The 19,826-nt window shown below is 40.3% G+C and overlaps 1 protein-coding gene across 1 annotated transcript; it reads right to left on the reverse strand.

Annotated features, from left to right (window-relative positions):
- Positions 1-609: 609 nt before the first annotated feature.
- Positions 610-12,691, reverse strand: lclat1 (lysocardiolipin acyltransferase 1). The gene is made up of 6 exons (XM_022750209.1): positions 12,376-12,691; positions 6,430-6,597; positions 5,759-5,957; positions 5,330-5,476; positions 4,023-4,139; positions 610-3,083 (listed from the first exon to the last, which is right to left on the reverse strand). The coding sequence occupies exons 2-6, from the start codon at positions 6,595-6,597 to the stop codon at positions 2,557-2,559; spliced, it is 1,158 nt and encodes a 385-aa protein (XP_022605930.1). The 5' UTR covers positions 12,376-12,691; the 3' UTR covers positions 610-2,556.
- Positions 12,692-19,826: the final 7,135 nt, after the last annotated feature.

Raw genomic sequence — 19,826 nt, forward strand, 5'->3', positions numbered from 1 at the left:
AGGAGAAAATAGCATGCTTTCCATTGACATCACTCCACATCCCGTTGCTAGGAGACAGGGGAGTCAACATTAGTTACTATGGCGACTGCACTTCACCTTCAAAGCTCCTGACCTTTTTAGTTGTCTATGGTAGACTAAAATGTATGTGTGTGTGTGTGTACAAAACAGACAAGGCAAACTATAGCCCCACTGTTGTGTAACACGAGCGTTGAAGGTCTTGTTGACTCATTCACTGCAGTGTGGTGATTGTTACAGTACATTCTAGATTAAAGCACTGCCGAGACAATGCACAAGATGCCCTGCAGCAACTAAAAATGTCAGTGTGAAAACATATCACGAAGTAATGGGAGTGTTGCTCTACGTGAGTGGAATGATGAATGAAATCAAAGAAAACCTGTCACAATTCCTATGTAATGCAATGACGTCACACTAGCTGTGTGTGTGTGTGTGTAACATTTCAAACTGATGATACTATCAATCTAATGACATGAGCTGTTACAACATTTACCCAAAGATCACATGAGCAGACAAGCAGCAGCAGCAAAGTCAGAGGTCATCATTTCCTAAGTTGGTCATAAAACTTGAAAGAACAATGTTTGGAAACATGAATGAGTTGATATCATATATTTATTCAGATATATATTTCTTCCTTTAAGAGACTGACTTGTGACAGTGTCCACTGTGTTTACCTGAGGACAGTGACTTTAAAGAGGTCCAGCATCGGCAAGTGATTGTAAAATGAGCAACACAAAACAGCACAGGTGAACGGGTAATACATGTAGATTCTAGCTGGTTCAGGAGTTTCAGATGGGTTGAAGAAAATGGATATAGTACCACGTCTGGTAAACTACAACATGCTGATGATTAGATTGTTAACACAGCTGATCACAGTGACTGGAAGAAGCCCCTTTTACACTTTAACTACAGGAGCTTCAATATCATATAAACAAGAAAGATGCTACAGTCACCTTTCTAATGTGTGGTCGACCATGAAATTTATCTCACAGAACAGGGTTGAGGTGGATAGCTAGAACACACTGCACAGTGTTACTGAAACTGCTAAAGATTGTCCAAGACACAAATGCTCCCTGACTCCCAGAATTAACAATGTTTGAAATGGTATTGAGCTCAGTGGCAAGGAGAGACAGTGGCTAAAAGTGTGGTTGAAGCGCCACTCCAATCTTATTTCCATTTCTGTCCTTTTTTGGCACAATTGGAGAAGCTTTCTCAGCTGTCACTTGCTAATTGAGTTTAGCAGGCGCATCAATGCCAGTCCTCTAGAGTGACACAGGCAGAGGTGGGCATTACAGGGCTTTTTTGGATTAGGTTGAGTTCAGCGCCAGTTTTCCACTCCAAGTCTGGTCCTCTGTGCCACCCTGCACATCGAAGGGTAATGTTGTCCCAACAGGACATTCTTCCACCCCTGCACCACCCACATCCTGCCTCTACAAGGCATCCCTTCATTGCCATAAAGGGCACAAAGCTCATCTGCTTCTACAGTTATCCAGAGAAAAGAGTTCAGTCAGATCTTTGACCTTGATGAGTTGATGATTATGAACGTTGTCTCTGTGTAACTGCAGACAACCTCGCCAATGGTGGGTGAAGCTGCCCTTTCCTGACAGGACAGACTACATTCTGTTTGGTTACCTTTTTACATCATTTCTGCTTTTCTCAACTTTGGCTTTTATGTGCAAAAGCTACTTGAGCAAACAAGCAGAGTAACATATTGTATGTTTCAAGACCAACACAGTAATAAACATCACCACACAAGTTATCTCTAAGGACTAACTGGGAAAATTCATTCCCCAATTTGTATAAAAGGGTAATTATACCCATTAAAGGTAAACAGTGGTACATATATACCTGTATACTCCTCAATAATTCTCTGGGAATTATATTTGTCCTTTCTTTTCCTTGCTGGAGAATATTAATGGAAACTGATTCAATTAACTAGTTCCATCAGTTTTATCCAGCTAACTACGGTAATCCAGCTACAACTACAGTGCTGATTTGAATATTGTTTAGAGTCAAGTCATCATATGTACAGGTGGTCTGTACTATGGCTCTGCTCCATAATTTATGACAATGATATAAAACAAAGGGCAACATAACATACACTAAAACCAGTTTCAAGGACATGGCAACAGTATAAAAAATACTAACAGCATTGTTTTGTGACATGTCCACACTGAGGTTCTGAACAAACAATCATAACACTAACAACATAAAACAGAGGCAAGCTAATTGACAGTGATTATACGTGAAGAGAAATACAGGGCATTTGACACATCATGTATGATGAATTCCTTGAACCCAACACAGATACAAATGCACATAACATTCCTCTTTTTTTCTTCAATAGAAAAGTAAGCTCTCTCCACTGAAGCCATGCATAGGGGGTGCACTTATTACTCCCTTTCTAAGGCATGGAGCTCCGGGTCCCTCTAAGGGATCCTCTAGCCCACTTGACTGAACAGGCTAAGACAACAGAATCCTGTGTCCTTGCTGAGAACAGGTGGAAACATGTCATTGTCCAGTCAACCCTGTATTCCATCCTCACTGCATCTTCCCATCCAGCACCTTATTCTTCTCACCCACGTCAGCAGCCATGGACTTCCAGTATCGATGGCAGGACAACTCCAGCAGCTCCACCCCTCCAACCAGCTTCTGCTGGGCCATAAACACTCCAACCATGACCAGGAAATAGACCCTGAATGGAGCCCACATCCACAGGCCAGTGAAGCACAGAGCAATGAAGCTGCTCCAGTACAGCAGTGAGGCAGCTTTGATCAGAGCCACTCGCAGCTCTGACTTACAAGGTGGCACACGTGCAACACCATCCCTTTCAAAGCCACGGGGCTGGCCTGAGTAGAAGTCACGGAGACGGACCTCCTTCTCAGCCCAGCGTTCTCGACACCAAGACTCTAGGTCTGAGGATGAGGAGGGCAGTGAAGCCACTGGATAGCGGCGGACGTGGAAGTGGATCTCACGGGGGAAAAGCCCCAAGATGAGGTGGCGTTCTGTCTGAGGGATGTTCTTGGGGTAGGCCACGGTAATATCATGGACGGCATCCAGGTTGTCTCCTAGGAAAAGAGACAGAATTTTTAAGTTATCAAAAGGTAGAATACTATAATAGTTTGATAAAAGAAAAGCAAGACATGATTTAGACTTGATGAAAACCTGACACGACAAGGACACTTAATATTTCCACATCCAAACTGGTTGTTCACAGTGTATTATGCACCCTTCAAAAACACAGCTCTTAAATCAAATACACATGTACCTCTAATTATCCATGGGAGCTTCATTCCTACAGAACTACCATGAGCTCTATACCATCGTCAATGAACTACAATGCCCTTACAACACACAGGGAGAGTTGAATGAGGTATCAAGTGGACAGGATGACACCTGCCAGCGCCTGCTCCTGCACAGCTCAGCAACGGTAAAAATAGAGCTCAGAGGGGCACAGTGGACTTGGACAAAGACAACATGCACAGCATGTCTGTCAGCGGTGCAGAGAGAGGGAGAGGAGAATTAGCTAAGTCTGATGACATCACACTGATTCACAACACCTGCTTGGAAGAGTTAGTGCCATGCTCAGCATCCAGGGCGGGTGGGGTTTGAGACGGCAGGGCCAGAGGTGGTATTTAAGAACTCTGGAGGGCTGCCAGAATTAGCTCATAGGGAACCTGAGAATCTCAGGGGTGCTGTAATGGCTGGCAGTAGGATGAAGCATAGGTCTGACACTTGGAAAAATAGCAGGTATGATCCCTCTTCTACAAACAGTGTCAGTGGAATAACTACAGTCATTATGGTAGCTATAATTTTCCCTTGGTTATGCTGATAAAACATTTCCTTAATAATGACAAGCTTTGTGCTCTACTATTTTCTTTGCAAATAATGCTAATCATAAAAGATGAATTAACACATAATACATGTCTGCTGTTTGACTGCCAACCAACCACAACATTTTCCGCAGTTTTTTAACCATTATGTTTAATATAGACATTTCAGCTCACCTTTACGTAGTCTGTCCACAATAAATGTGAATCCAGTGGTTCGGGGATGCAGCACGTACTCAAATTTCGGCAGGCTGTTCTGTGCAGCAAAAGTATCACTCCTCGCTCTTGTATTTTCTGCAGGAGACACAGACACTCAGTAATTAAACCTCTGGCAGCTACAATCACCCAAGAAGCGATTGGAAGTGATACATGCATGTTAACTATTACGATGTGTTACAAATGTAGCAAAACAACACTTGTATTAGGTAAACAGCAGTAATAACAATAATAATAATAATAATAACAACAACAACAACAACAACAACGTTGATAAAGGGATATGACTACATTTATGAAATACATCCTCCAGTGACAAACGCTTACACATTTGTATAAACCACAGGGGTACATAAACACAGGAAATATGAGTGTTTATTAACCAAACAATTCCTCAGGAACTTGTTGCAGGAACGTGTAAACTATATCATGACTCATCAGTCATATTATGCAACAAGTAGCTCCTTCGGAAAGACTTGTAGTAGCAAAGAACTCTGGACGGACCTCTGTTGATCAGGCCTCTGCTCTCCAAGGGGGACAAATATCCAACTTGTCTTTCTTATACAATCTCTCAGTCAATGCACACAAGCTTCAAAAGGGTTTAATTTGCAGAGGGTTTTAAGTGCATAGAGAGCCTGATCCTGTAGATGGAGGTCTCTATTTGGGTTTCTAGAATAAGTATTAGGGAGAAAAGAGCAGAATAACTTCCATATAAGACGACAGAACATACTGTATACACCCTTGTTTCTTGCGTCAAATTAAGCTGTGAGGGTTTAAGAGGCTTAAATGCAAACGTGTGCACATGCAAACACACACATGCAGAAGTGCAAACACAACATCAATAGTGAAACAATCTTTAAAGCCCTAAAGCTGCTGGCAAATTATGATGTAACTACACTGGACCCCCCATGACATCATGATATGTAAAGAGAGGTTAAGCTTCTCTGAGAACAGCTACTCAGGAATTTGATTGGCTTACTTCTGATCTGAAAGGGCTTTAGACACTGGTGTCACTATTGCTCGGATTGAAAGATCAGAGCATTCTTGCTCAAATGACTGTGTGGGGTGTGTGGCCAGGGATTTGGCTATGCCTTATCACTTTGAAATTGTGTTTGCATAACAGTGTCAGTGCAAAGGCGCAAGACAGGTGTAGGGTCACACTGAGCTCTAGAAACCGGTTGGTGGGCAAACACATTCTGAGAATAACAACTGAAATGTGGGCAAATTGTCATATGCATGGATGGAGCGATGCATTCTTTAGTTCTCACCAGTGAGGTCTGTGCCCTCCGGGAACAGCAGCAGCTGCAGAGGCTCTCTGATGTCACAGAAGTAGTCCAGCATGTTCTCCAAATGTTTCTTGTCATTCTCCCAACGACGCTGAATAAAGACAAAGCAGGCCACCTGCATTGCCCAGCCTGGAAAATACATTCAAAGTCTTTACACGTGTAATTGATTACTTCTCATGTGCAACTGATTCTGCAAGACTTTTCAAAGCAGGCAGAAAACAATGTTTCTCAAGACCTGAGACTGGGCCTTTTGCATTAGGGTACCTATGCTCTGTAATAACCTGCCTTTGGAAATCCTCCTCTTAAAAGTAAAAACTGCTTTGCAATAATAATTTTTGAGGAAATTCTGTGCAAAGGACATTAGTGACAAATCTGACAGCTGTATAGGCAGGGCACCAACAGCATACCCACCAAAGCCAGGCACAGCCTTGAGGGCAGCCTTGAGGCAGATCTTCTCCAGACGAAGGTAGCTGTACCTGAGCAGACAACACCAAAGGAACATCCAGTCTAGACGCGTACGGTGGTTCATGATGATCACACTGCGCTCCCCCGGAATGAAGCCATCACCTGTTATTACCACCTTCACCCCAAATACCAGCTCTAGCAAGGACTATAGAGGGGAGAGTAGTGGGGATAGATGACGGAAAAAAGATAAAGTGCAAGGGGAGGAAGAATGGAAAAAACAGTGAGGGTGAGAGATTGAGAAAAGAAATGGAGTGGTGCATGATCAAGGGGAGAAAAGAATGATGATTTAAAAAGGATGTAGAGGGAGAGAGGAGGGACTGGGAAGAGGAAAGTTTGTAGGATGAATTTAAGAAAGAGAAAAGAGTCAGACGAAAATAAATAAATAATGCCATCAAATTCTGGGGTCACTCTAAACAAGATTTATATAATTGATCTCAACAGCAGTCTGGATAAATGAAGTGTACTTCTGACAAAAATAAAATCTGATTAAATAGGGAGGCATAAATAAGGTGGAGATGACACAGATTATTGGGACCGTGTTAAACACAGGTAACTTAAGACCATATGGCACACACACACACAGGCAGGCTAAGTAAAGGCTAGGCTGGTGTACACACCACAGGCAGGGTGAGCCAGGTAGCAACGATGCGATCAGTGATCCAGCGGTACCAAGCAGGAGACAACAGCATCAGGGGCAAAACTGGACCCAGCATGAAGACGCTTCCAAAGAAACTACCCAAAAACAGGGTCACCACAAAGTACAGGCCTCGCACCGACACAGCCATCTGTGGAGAGATGAATGAGACAGGATTAGCTTGAACATAAGTCACAGTTAGATAAATGAAATGGTCTTAAGCAGTCATAGCCTGAGCTGAAGTTGTTGTATTAAGAAGGGGGAAAAAAATGATGATGTTTATGGAATTTATTCCTGATTTGTATCTCCACTATGGAAAGCTGAAGTGGAGCAACTCTGTAACATGAAACAAACAGGATTATCGACACTCTCATCAATAGCAAAGCCTGCTGTTCTGTGGTTCTTCTGACATATTTTCCCACAAACATTGGAAAATCCAGGGCAGACATTCCTAGTGTGGAATGTAAATAGAACCTTTATGTGGGTAACAAATTGTGGGTGCATGGTCACTAAATCAAGTGTGGCTGTGGCTTTGAAATGATTTACTGAATGTACAGTCTGTAAACTGGTGTGAATTTTAAGTTACATTTTCTAACATTCTTGACATATAACATGGTAATAAAATATCACAACTATATCCACCAAAGCTCTTAAATCTTGTTAGTAACTCTTAAATTTAACTGGAAAATTCAACAATGGCTGCCTTGTCATTTTCTCAATCAAAATACTGTAAAATGGGCATAGTCAATATGTAAATATACACTCACTGATCACTTTATTAGGAACACCATACTAATACTGAGTAAGGCCTCCCTTAGCTCTAAAAACAGCCTAATTGTTCATGTCATGGATTTTGATTTTGATATACTGCTAATGTCGATCATTTCTGCAGAATTGTCTGCTAAACATTCGTGCTGCCAATCTCCCATTCTACCACATTCCAAAGGGGTTCTACTGGATTCAGATCTGGTGACTTGGGAAGCCATTGAATTACAATGAATTCATTGTCATGTTCATGAAAACATTTTAAGAAATTCATATTCAAATGTTTCCTCATTCTGATATGTGATGTGAACATTAACTGAAGCTCCTGAGCTGCATCTGCATGATTTTATGCACTGCACTGCTGCCACATGATTGGATAAACACACGACTAAGCGGGTGTACATGTTTCTAATAAAATACTGTGAACGTATACCATGAGAATAGATTTCTCCATTAACAGTTTCTTAGTGACCAAAATGACCATAATAGCATGTTCCCTAACGTCTGAAGGATATGACTTATAGGCAGGGGTATCTCTGTCATGGTATGGTGCGACCATTTTTACCTTGATCCAAAAAAATTGAAGCTACTTCAATTTGGATATTACATTTGGCCATATTGCGATTACAATAATATTTCGATTGTTCGATTGTTCAGCCCTATTACTGGGATAGAGGATTTCATCCATATTGTCAATCCTACCTGGAACAGTCCAGGAGGTATGGTGATAGTCTTTAACCAAGTACCATCAAAAGCAAAGTGTACAGAGGATCATATTCTCACTTGCAATGGGCATATGTAATACAACTGGCTGCTTTAATTAGTTGTGGTCATTTAAATCAAAAATTGGAATTTTGGTAGGCTTGTTAGGTTAAAATAAAAGCATAAAAAAATTAAAAAAAAAAACCTTCATAAGGGATCCGTTTTTGTGGTGGAAGAATGCCAAAAACTACAACCCTGGCATTAGGAGTGAAACTAAAAAATTACATAATAACACCATGTGAAGGTACAACTTAACTGATGAACTTTATTGTGCTTTGATAAAGACATGAAAGATTTGATAACAACCTTAGTCAGATAATTATCCTTATGATTCATTACAAGCCTGTGCACCATTTATCATTCACACTGATGTAAGCATGACTAGGCAATATTTAAAAAAAAAAGTTGATTTGAAATAAAAATACATACAAACTGCATAGACAACATTGTTATAGATGAACGTCAATGGAAAACATTTAAGCACACAGAACACTGCTTAAGTAAGTTCGTAAGAGTAGCTGCAACATAGCAGAAATAACTTATGTTAATTGGATCCCTGAGGGAAGTGAAATCATCCTATAATCCTTACGAAATTCAAAACCAAGTGACAGGACCTTCAATTGTCCATGACATATCTGCTAAGTTTAAAGGGGCTCATCTGGACATACCAATCTGGATGCCTTGTCATTTCAATGACATCAGTGGTGACCACTGCAGCTGCCAATGGTAATGTTACACGTGTGGAATATGTCCCTCGCGAAAATCCCTACATAACTACGGTACGCTTGACAGTGGTGATTTAACTTACTGTATGCTTGACTGACATCTCCCCCAATGTCCTGTTCATCTTGTTGCACCTGCTTTGATGTACTTTATAATTACACAAACTTTGGTGACCTCATGTAGTTCCTATGGCTCCACCAAACCCAAGAGGAGGTCTATTTAGCCATAATAATTCAAAACCTGTGTGATGCCTTTAAAAAAGTATCCAAATGGGGGCATCAAGTGGCGCAGTGGGTTGAGCAGGCGCCCCATTTATATACAGGCTACGGTCCTCGCTGCAGCAGGCCCCGGTTCGAATCCCGCATCGGACGGCCCTTTACTGCATGTCATTCCCCCTCTCTCTGCCTCCCCATTTCCTGTCTCTCTCAACTACCCTGTCCAATAAAGGCACAAAAGCCCAAAAGACTATACTTTAAAAAAAAAAAAAAAAAAAAAAAAGTATCCAAATAAAAAACTGAGCAAAGTCAACCATAAAAGACCAATTTACTTCCATTTAGTCAAACCACAAGATTAAAATCTGGGGCAAAGGGATAAATAACACTCTCTCAATGGTCATTTAAATGTCAAATGTTTTGATGTGCTGCACACTTTTACATGCCCAGACACTCGTGATGAAGGACTATGTAAATACATTTGATTTGATGATCTGAAAAACAGTGAACATGTCTATTCATGTAAGTTGCATCTGGATCTAGTTTGTGTGACTATATGAATGAGAAATGATATACATGTCGAAAAAAACTTTTAAAAAACGCAACTTTTTTGAAACAACCAAGACAAACAGTTAAGATTCAAGAATCAAGAACCAGTTGATTACAAGCAAGTCCCCTGAGGTGAAGGTTAAAAGGGGAAACACAGTGAGTCTTGATCTAATTACACCCTGGCCTTGCTGACGCAGAGAGTCTGAGCTGATGCTGCAAGGAGCTATTTCATCCAGCAGGTGTTTTCTTCTCTTGAACTGCGGTTCACACCTTTCCACCTCAATTACTATTATGATTGCACAAGCCTTTGGTTCAGACTACCTGCCCCCAACACACCTATCATCTTGCACTCGTTGACAACCTCTGCAGCACCATGACACAGCAAGTCTAATGGCAGCAACCAAAGTGGCTGAAGGTGCATTTAAAAAATGCAAGTGTGTTCGCGTGCATGATTACACTGGCAATAAGGGTTTAAGGGTTACTGGCTTTAACAACGGAAAATGTGAGGCATAAGAGAGGTGAGGAAACAGGCTTGCTCAGCACAATTGCCACAATTAGGCTATGTCCCCACACACACAAAAAAAACACACCCTTGGGTGGCTGCTGGAACAATCAGGCAAGCCAATTCATACGTGCAGCAAAAAGACATGACACACCTGGAGCAAGAGATGCGAGAAGTGAATGGAATTATGAACATTAAAGTGTTAAATAAACATGTTTTTTTTCCTGCTTGGCATGGGCACCAGGGACCTAACTCTATTTATGTAAGGCATCCACGGAAACGCTTTTGTTTTCATACTCCAAGGCTCGTACCTCTTGTGAGTTTGATTTAGTCCCATCCATCTGGGTTGGTTTAACATTTATTTAATCACCATAGTAATGATCCTGAAAGCACTTCCCCAAACACACCACCACAGGCAATGCACAGCATACTACTCATAGTCCAAGTCTGAATTCTCTGGCAATCATTTTGCATTCCTCACTTTAAGCCAAGACCAGACATCCCAACAGAGAAAAGCAGAGCGAAGAGGTCAAGCATGTCTAGGATAAACAGTGTGCTCAAGTGGTGTGTGTATGTGTGTGTAAAAGACAGACGGAGAGAGAAGAGGGAGAAAAGTATGAAATAGATGATTAAACTGCAAATAGATTTACGTTCTGGTCTATTTGTTATAAGTTATATTATTTTCTAATCTCCTCCAGAACTGAACAACTGACAAACTTGTTATCACCCAACAACTATCACTCATTTTTAAAACTGATTCAATTTCTTGACTTGGCAAACTTACATAACATTTTGGATATCCTTTTGACAAACAGACATCAAAGAGGAATGAAACAGAGTAAGGCTGAATGGCACATACATAGAGCTGCAACAGTAACTCCATTAGTAGATTAATCAGCAACTATTTTGATAATCAACACATTGTTTTAGTTATTTCTGAAGTACAATTTCTAAAGCTGGTAAAATCTTGGTATGATTTGCTGCTTTCCTTTGACATTTCTGATTGTAAACTGAATATTCTGGGGTTTAAAACTGTTGGTGAAATAAAATAAGATGTCTGAATAAATAATCTCAGGCTTTGGGAAATTGCAGTGGGCACCTTTCATTATATTCTGATATTTTACATTATATTCTGATATTTTACAGACAAAAACGATTAATCAGGAAAATAACTGACCAATTAATTCATAATGAAAATAACATTTAGTTGCAGCTGATTAAGCTTTGTGGACAACTGGATGAAATATGGAAGGCTTAACAGAGTGAGATGATGATACTGTAATCAATTTGGACAGAGTTGAAAATCTGCTTTTCAGGGATAACATTTCCTTGACAATGTCCCTTAGTGTCACCAACAATTCTGACAATAATTCAGTATAAGCAAGTCTCTATATTAGATCAGGGGGAAATTTCGATCACATGCTGTCTGACATACTGCCCGAAATTATCTGAGTATATGAGTAAATGTGTCTGAATTAGTCCAAATTAGCCCTATGGACAAAGTAATGAGTTTGGGTTATGGGTTAAGGTTCAAGGTGCACGCCAGTGACTGCGTCGCGGACCTTCACTATCCACCATCTCAATTAACTCAATAATGCAGGGTATTTTCTGTGATTAAATCAGCCCGCATTAGGAAACGTGGACTAAATAGGCCACGCCTCATAGATGCAATCTAATCAAGAAGTAGCTAATACACAACATTATTTACCGTACATATTTTCCATTATCCCAGGGTGTGGCAAAGACAGATCATGGACTTTAACCAGAGAGTCAACACGGGTTAGCCAAAGTTTAACTTTAAGCTAAGTGGTTACACAAACAGGCCTTAAACGAGATCTGCTATGTCCTGTCTGTAAATAATCATCCCTCTGGTTTGCATGTTGCTTCGTAAATAATTACTTAACCTTGCCTTACATGCAAATAAGCGTCAATCTTAAAGATAATGGTGAGATACGTATGCAGGACAGTATGCAAAGCTAATGTTACGAATTAACATGTCATAACGTTAACGTCATGAGCATGTGTCCATCCAGTTTTATCGACCATGAACAGCTCAGAGCAGCATTAATAAACGTTATCACCTGTGTATCATAACTTGGAAACTTAGTATCACTCAACCATGAAGTTGTGCTGACCGCAAAATAACGTTTGTGTATTACGTTCACTGAGACACATACGCCGACAAGGCTCTGCTATCAGTATAAACGATGGCTGCAGTGCAGTTTATATTTACGCTAATTGCTATTAACAACCAGGCTGACACAAACAACAACGTGGATGCCGATTTCGCAAGCCAAATCTAACGTTAACATAAAACACAAGCTAGCACGTTAGCCGACGTTATATTGCTCAATTGGCTAATGCACCAACTACTGTCGAACACTTACTACATACGGTTGGATGACAACATACCCACCTTTCGTATTTTTCCTCCAGAATCAGTTTGTTTGGGATGAGCTAGCTACGTTAGCTCCAGTAAGTCCAAACACTCGGTTGCGACATAGCAACTCAGCAAGCTAACTAGCAGCTTGCTAGCGAGAGCTAACTATCGAAGCTTATCAACAACTGCGTTACCAGCCGTTACCAGACGTTAAAGCTGACGCCTTTCGCGAGATATTAGCTGAGCCAGCCACGGCAGTTTCGCTTTCTTTGAGTGCATTTACATAGCATTTAGTGCAGCAAAAGTGTAGCCGCCTTGCCGTTTTGCTAACACGACCTCTCAACTTGTCACCTCTCACCTGTCTTTTCAACCAGACGCCAACGGGAGGCGCTGTTCGTGCAAGCTGCAGTCATCGAGTAGGTGACGGCAAACTGCAGACACAGCATGTGGAGCATAATTAGCTACGGTGTGTATAGAGATGCGCTCTCATACTGAATGCTATGTAGATTTCACATGTTTATATTGACTATGTTTGACGTATTTATTATATTTCAACAGTAGTCAAAATATTTGCATACATGAAGTTTAAGTAGAAGTTTCAAAGGGAGATAGGTAGACAATGGGGTGGGGGACTATCCATTTAGGCCTACCACTTGTGGAGGAAATGTTCAGATCTTTAAATGAGCAATTCCACAATGTAAAAATACTCAATTCTAAGTAAAGATCCTGCATTAAAAATCTTGCTGAAGTAAGAGTTTAGAGTTGTTGTTTGCAAAATGTACTGAAAGTACCTGTGACTTATGTATTATATATCACAATATTACAGATGCATCAGTGACTGAGCAGCATGTTTATTACTGTCAGTGATGGAGATGGTGCTAGCTTTGAACTACTTTACACTGTTGAGATGTTAAATCTTTAACAATGCATCATGTTCTACAATTTGAACTAAAGATAATCTGCAAAGTAAATTGTAGCTATAGCTTTCAGATAAATGTGGAGTAAAAGGAACAATATTTTCATTCAAAATGTAGTACAGAAGAAGAATAAGGTAGCATGAATGGAAATAAGTAAGTTATAAGTACCTAACAATTGTACCTAAGTTAAGCACTTTATCAGCTGAGCCTCAGTACATAAACAAAAAAAAAAGTTCATTAGCACAGTTTATCCTTCACAGCATCACCATTTAAATGAACTTTTTTGTTTTTGTTTAGAATTTTAGTAATTTACCAAATTAACTAATTAAACACTATCCTTTTAATCATTAATGCTGGTTAACAATGAACAAGACAAGTGTAGGACACTACATTGAGAAGAAGTTCATCATTCATACCCTCTGGTTTAAAGAGTGAATAAGCAGTGGGCTTCACATTGTGTCAACAGACTCTACCCACTTCATTTCAGGAAGTTTACCCTTTGCAGTGACCTGAATATCTGTAAACACTGACAGGTATACCTATAGTTCATGCCTCTGTTTTCTAACTCACTAGCTCACTTTATCCTCTTTCCAGCACTTGAGAAGTTTTACTCATGATGCAGTGTTCCTCCCCAAGATCCCCCATGTTAATAATATGTCAGAAGTCATTCAAATCTCAAGAATGGTATTGATGATATACTTCTTGACTTGAGTCCCCCAACATAGCCTTTTAAAGTAGTGTAAATCCTAGCATGTGTCATTTGTTTCTTTTACCCACAGTTATGAGCTGTTCTACTGTTACAAATTACCTCAGCATTCAGTGATGTGTGAGTGCGTAGATTGGTCAATGTGTCTGAGTGTATCCAAGTATGTACTCTCTTGTGTGTATGCATGTGGCTGTGTGTGTGTGTGTGGCGAGTGAGGTAGAGAAGGAGTGACAGACAGGGTAAAAGAGAGAGTGCACTTAGTCAAACTCAAGACTTTTCCATGACCTGCTCCCTATGGCATGCACTCTATCTGAGAGACTGAGTGAACTATATAGCTTTATCAGTATAAACTTCTCAAGGGTCAACGCATCACTTCAGAGGGGAACGGAAAAACTTTGCTTTGAAACAAGCTCTCTTTTTTTTTCTTTTTTTTTTTACAGTTTGGTGCCAACTCACCTTCAAAAGAGAAGCACATCCACATGATTAATGATGCCTGTCCAAGATAATTTAGCAGAAGCAATATGATCGGGTACTTCTAATCATATTCCCTTTAAGAATTCCAAATATCTAAGCTTTCTGCTAAGAATCACAGTCATTTTAATCCATGAAAAACAAAAAAAAAAAGTTATGTTTTCCAGATAAGTACGACATGGGAGCTAAGCCAAGTTAAATGCAACTTGTTTTACAGCAAGGTTCGGATCAATTTACCAGATAAATGCAGTGACCACAGAGACATTAATTCATGTTAGACATGCCGTTCCACTTATGTAAGTCCATTTGAGAGAGTGACTTTTTTCGGGCATTGTACACTGTGTTTTGGTTTATTTTGAATAGAGTCTATTGATAGCTCTCTAACAAGGCTTTATTGAAGAAAAAAAGAACTCATCTAGTTTGCTTTTTTAAACATTCTTGCCTCTAATGACCTTGTGTGCTTTTTTGGTAGTTCAAAGAGGGGGCATGGATGATTTAACTTAAGTCTTCTTCTCTTCTTCTCTTTCAGTTCACTTCCTCTTCATGTTGACGGCATGTCTCACCCTCACACTTGTAACAGCACATGACATTCCTGTCTTTCTTGCTGTCAACTCCAGTTTTGCATCCTAATCTCTGTGAGTTTATCTCCATCTGTGTCTCTGGTCCTATCCGCCCGTCTCTCTTTCTTCATTTTTTCCACCCTCATCTCAAAGCAATAAGGAGTAGAGTGGCGGGGCCATAAGCTGTCTATTTATATCAACAACAGCCTATGGAAGAGCAGCAGCCTGTGGCTTAGCACATTAACACACAAAAGTACAGTATAAAGCGGATGCCATCAGACTTGTATTGATCAAAGCTTTAATAGCTTGAGGATGAGATGGAGATGTACCTTACATCACCCTGTTAAATAGAGAATGAGTCCCAGGGTACTCAGACTCATCCATCCAAATATGTGCTATAGTTGTGAGTCCAGCAGTTGCATTATGTCTTCAAAGGCTGGTCTGCAGACGTGCAGGTACAGAGAGCAGTTTGGCAGAGCGTCAAGTGCGCTTGGCTCTGATTAATTTTGAAGCTGTGGAGGCTTTGTTTTGAATAGCAATCACTACTCTGTGGTCCTCTTTTCTGGATTCATGTATCACACGGCGCTGTGGGGTTTTCAAATGTCAAATACATTCAGAGAAAGGACACAGTACAACAAAATGATTTGCCTCACTGACTTCCAGAGGTCTCATGCAAGTTTTTCCATGCATGTTATTTGTAATGTCATTTGGAAAGTACATTATGAGGGCATGGTGACACCAAGCAAGTTCCAGAGTGTCATTTTTGCTATTGCTGCATTTTAACCTTATCTCACCGAGTCTTATCTAAGTTGGCCACTAACACAGACAATCTCTCTTTAATCTGCGATTGACCCATGTTACAATGTAGGTGTTCTTTGTGCTGTACCTCCTCAACATCCTTCTTTTTTCCTTCCCTGACTCCTTCACCTTTTAATCCTCCCTCCTTGTTGTATGCCTCTCAGCGTGTCTTATTCTAGCTCTTCTCTTGTTGACAGTGCCAGATATGTGTCTACGCTTGGTGGGCCGTCTCCAGACAGGTTATAAATAACTAGCAGGGTTTTTGCTTCATGTCCTGAGAGCTCTACTTTCTTCTCACACTTGAGGAACCATGGGAAAAGAATCTTTCCCTTACGCACATGGCACTCATAATAACAGATACGGTTATACATAAAACCTCCAAGCACATGCGCCTGTTTGCTCGCTTTGCACAAACACACAGACAGAAAGTTATGCATGCACACACAGGATAAACCTGGGTGGCTTATACAGTAAGGTTGCAGTGCTAAAATAGGAAGGTTATAGGAACAGGGGCACTGTTTGTAATAAAATCTTAACTTAAATTACATAACCTGCACTGTGGGAATGCAGAGAACATTTCTACTGTCATGTAAGTATGGGAAACTTGCAGAAACAACAGAATGGGATAAAAGTCTGGGACAGCGAAAAATAGAAAGAACAAGAAAACAACTACATTGGAGAGAAAAGTAAAATGGGGAGGGAGTGGAAAAAGAGTTCATCGGATAAGCATTATTTTTCTCCTCTTGACAGACAAGGGGGGGGGGGGGTTATGTTATGGGTACATGAAGGGGTTGGTGTGAGTTTATGTGTAGAGGAGTGACAGAGAAACAGTGTTAATGTGGACTATTGCTGGGAGTCAGGGAGAATTCAGGGGTTGGCAGGTCAGACTCTGCCGACACACTGGGATCAGCGATGGGATTGTTTCCATTGGAAAGAATTCCAAGAATGAGCTAGAAGAGCTATCAGTGACTTCACTCAGAGGACTCTGACAACAGTTTTAATACACGGCCAGGCACACACGCTCTCGCACACATTTAAAGATACTGCGTCTCACGCCAACGGTGGTGTGTGAGACGCTTTCCGTTCCCCTATGTCACCGAGCTCCTACTCATCTATGCCAGCTGCAAAATGAATGCCTTCACCTCTGACCACCAGTAGGGTAGTTAATTAGCGGGTTTACAGGGTAAAGAAATAACTTTTACACAAGAGATAAAGAGGATCAAATCTTTACTTAAGTCAACTAAGAGGGAGCATGTTTACAGAGCAACATAAAAGTAAAGGCCCGGAAAACTTGATTTCAAATTGAGAAAAGTTTTCTTGTTACACAAAATTGCCACAACTAAATAAGCCACCATTTAATTTCAGGGGAAGGAAAAAAACATCTGTAGGACTTATTAAACAATTAGTGGGACATTTTATGAAATATGCTTATTCACGATCCTGCCGAGAATTACATAAGAAGATTGATAAGACTCTCAAGACAGTGTGGTAAATGTAAAGTCAGAGCCAGTAGATGGTTAGCTAAGCTTAACTTATCCTAGTAGTTATGTAAAGACAATCAAGATTTAACATGTTAACTAGCGAGCTTTAGATGTGAGTTTTATTATCTGTGTGATGCTGTCACAGGTAAGTGCCCCCACAAAGCCAGACTAGCAGTTTTCCCATTTACAGCCAAAGTAAATTGTAATGATTGATTACAGTCAAAAAGTCTTCAGTTGCTAAGGTAAGGAACCCAAGTGAATCGGCTGAGAAGTGGCTGAAGAAGAAGAGCAGAATATAAGAGGTACTCAAAATGTCTAAATGCCAAGGTGATGATGCTCCAGGAATTCCTGTCATATCTCCTTTAGCCTAAAAAATACAGGGCTTTATTAAACTGAAGTATATTGCTTTCTCCAGCAATATTTGAAAGATGACACAAAGTTCAGAGGTTTCTGGCTGACGTCACATTATTGCGTAGCTGGATGCGAGGTCGGTTAGTGTCTCTAAGGACTGTAATCTGTCCTTTCCTAACTTCTTATGAGTTGTTCTTTCCATGATCTCATGACTTTTTCCATTGAGATCAAGGGACAATCATTAAGAAGGGGACAAAGGACCTTCATTTTTTAGCCTATTCAGAACTAGCCACAAGCTACCTGGGCCAGATGCACTCACTGCTGCTGACCACCTTTATCAGCTGGGGGGTATTAATAACTCTTCATGCTCCAGTTTTTTCCAGGAAGGAGGAAGCAGGATAGAATGTCAGTTCATTGTTCTCCTTCCAGGAAGTGACCATAAGGCCCTGAAAGTACCACCTTGACCAATGTATGGGGCCCTTGGCCCTTAAAGGCCCTACCACAGCAACTCTGATGGACTATTCCCAGTACTCAGCTATTAAACTTGACCTAGTGGGTCACTAATACAGTACATTGCAGCAAATCACCTGAGAGGTTTCCATTGTAACCGTGATCAGAAAGCTTTGTTTATTCCTGTAAAATCCCCCAGTTCCCCATTAGAGCTTTTCCACTCAACCACATTTTATTAGTCTTGCATCATTGTGGTGAGTGTTTATGGGTAGAGCGTGAGGAGTTGCTTCCACAGCCTTTTATACCCTCTACTATCTTTAATACTTCTGCAATTGTAAAGGCTCTAAAAGAGTGGTAGGTCAAACCAGTGTTCTCCATATTGCTGAATGGCATCATTTAATATCTTAAAGACATACCATTTTTAGAATGTAGAAATTAAAGCTGCTTAGTGTTAAGGAATAAGATTTTGTTGTAACAAGGAGCGAAACTGTTCTTATTTGTGTGCGAGTTGAACACAGGAAGTAGCATGTGGCCTGCTCTCGCTTCTATATTTACACGTATTTGATACATGCATCTGTATTCGTAGAGAGATTCTGTATGTGAAAGGTGCTGTGCAGGAAGTAATACTGCTTTTTCTCTAACCACTGCAGGTGAAGTGAGTGGGGAAAAGAGATGTGTGTTGGGGAGGGGGTTCACATGAAGGAAAATGAAAGTAAACACAAAAGTAAAGTCTCTTGCAAACACTACTTTAAATGCATTGAAGGATCACCATTGTAAAAGACTAATTTACTTCACCATTAAAATGGCAGTAATTCTTCATAGTCAATTATTCTCACAGCAGTCACAGCTGGATAGCAAATTCAAATGTTTATTTACAGCCTCTGCAATAGTCAGAGAAAAGTGGTCTAAATACAAAAGAAAAAAAACAAACAAAAAAAAACAAAAACAAGAGAAAGATGGCGGCTAATCTCCCTGAGCTTTACAAAAACAATGTGGGACCTGTGGGTGACAGAGGAGGAAAGAGAGATGTTCTGTACACAGCCCTAATGCCACTCAAATTAAAAATTACAAGAACAGAGACATAGTATATCAGTCATGCTTGTACAACAGTATTTCGGATTGTGTACACAAAAAGTGAAATCTTTTCCACATATTGACAAGACTTTTTTCAAACAATAAGTTGCAATTTAAAGAGTTAAAAAAAAAACCAAAAAAAAAAAAAAAAAAAAAAACCCCCCCAACTTTTGAAATTGCAATACAGGTGAATGAAATGACATTACTACTAGAAAGCAAATAAGATTCCCCATTATTAGCTTTTGGCAAACATGACTAATGTTGTGAGTGGAGTGATTGCCTGTATCCTTGATTGTGAACTCTGTCCTATAGTGTGAATTCCCCCATGACCTGAACTTTGCAATGTCAAATGTATGGCTGTTTTCAAAAAGAACAGGAAGACTAGGAAAGACAGCTTTGAGTTCAGGTGTGTACAGCTCAGAGCGATTCTCCATCTGTCTTTCTTAAAAAAAAAAAAAGAAAAAAAAGAAAATAGAGAATAAGTATTTACATATCCTTCATTGGGACTGTACATTGCTTTTCCAAAAAAATTATAATTTCCCCCCCATTCTTATTCAACTCTCCTTTTGAACAACACCCTGCTTGCTTTGTCATTTAACTACAGTTTGTCACTAGGCTTACAGGAGGCCGACGTGATGAGAGGATCATAGCACGACTATTTACCATGGCACGGCTCCCC

Source organism: Seriola dumerili, unplaced genomic scaffold (genome assembly GCF_002260705.1).
Source record: "Seriola dumerili isolate Sdu_G_001 unplaced genomic scaffold, Sdu_1.0 BDQW01000149.1, whole genome shotgun sequence".
NCBI classification, from domain to species: Eukaryota; Metazoa; Chordata; class Actinopteri; order Carangiformes; family Carangidae; genus Seriola; species Seriola dumerili.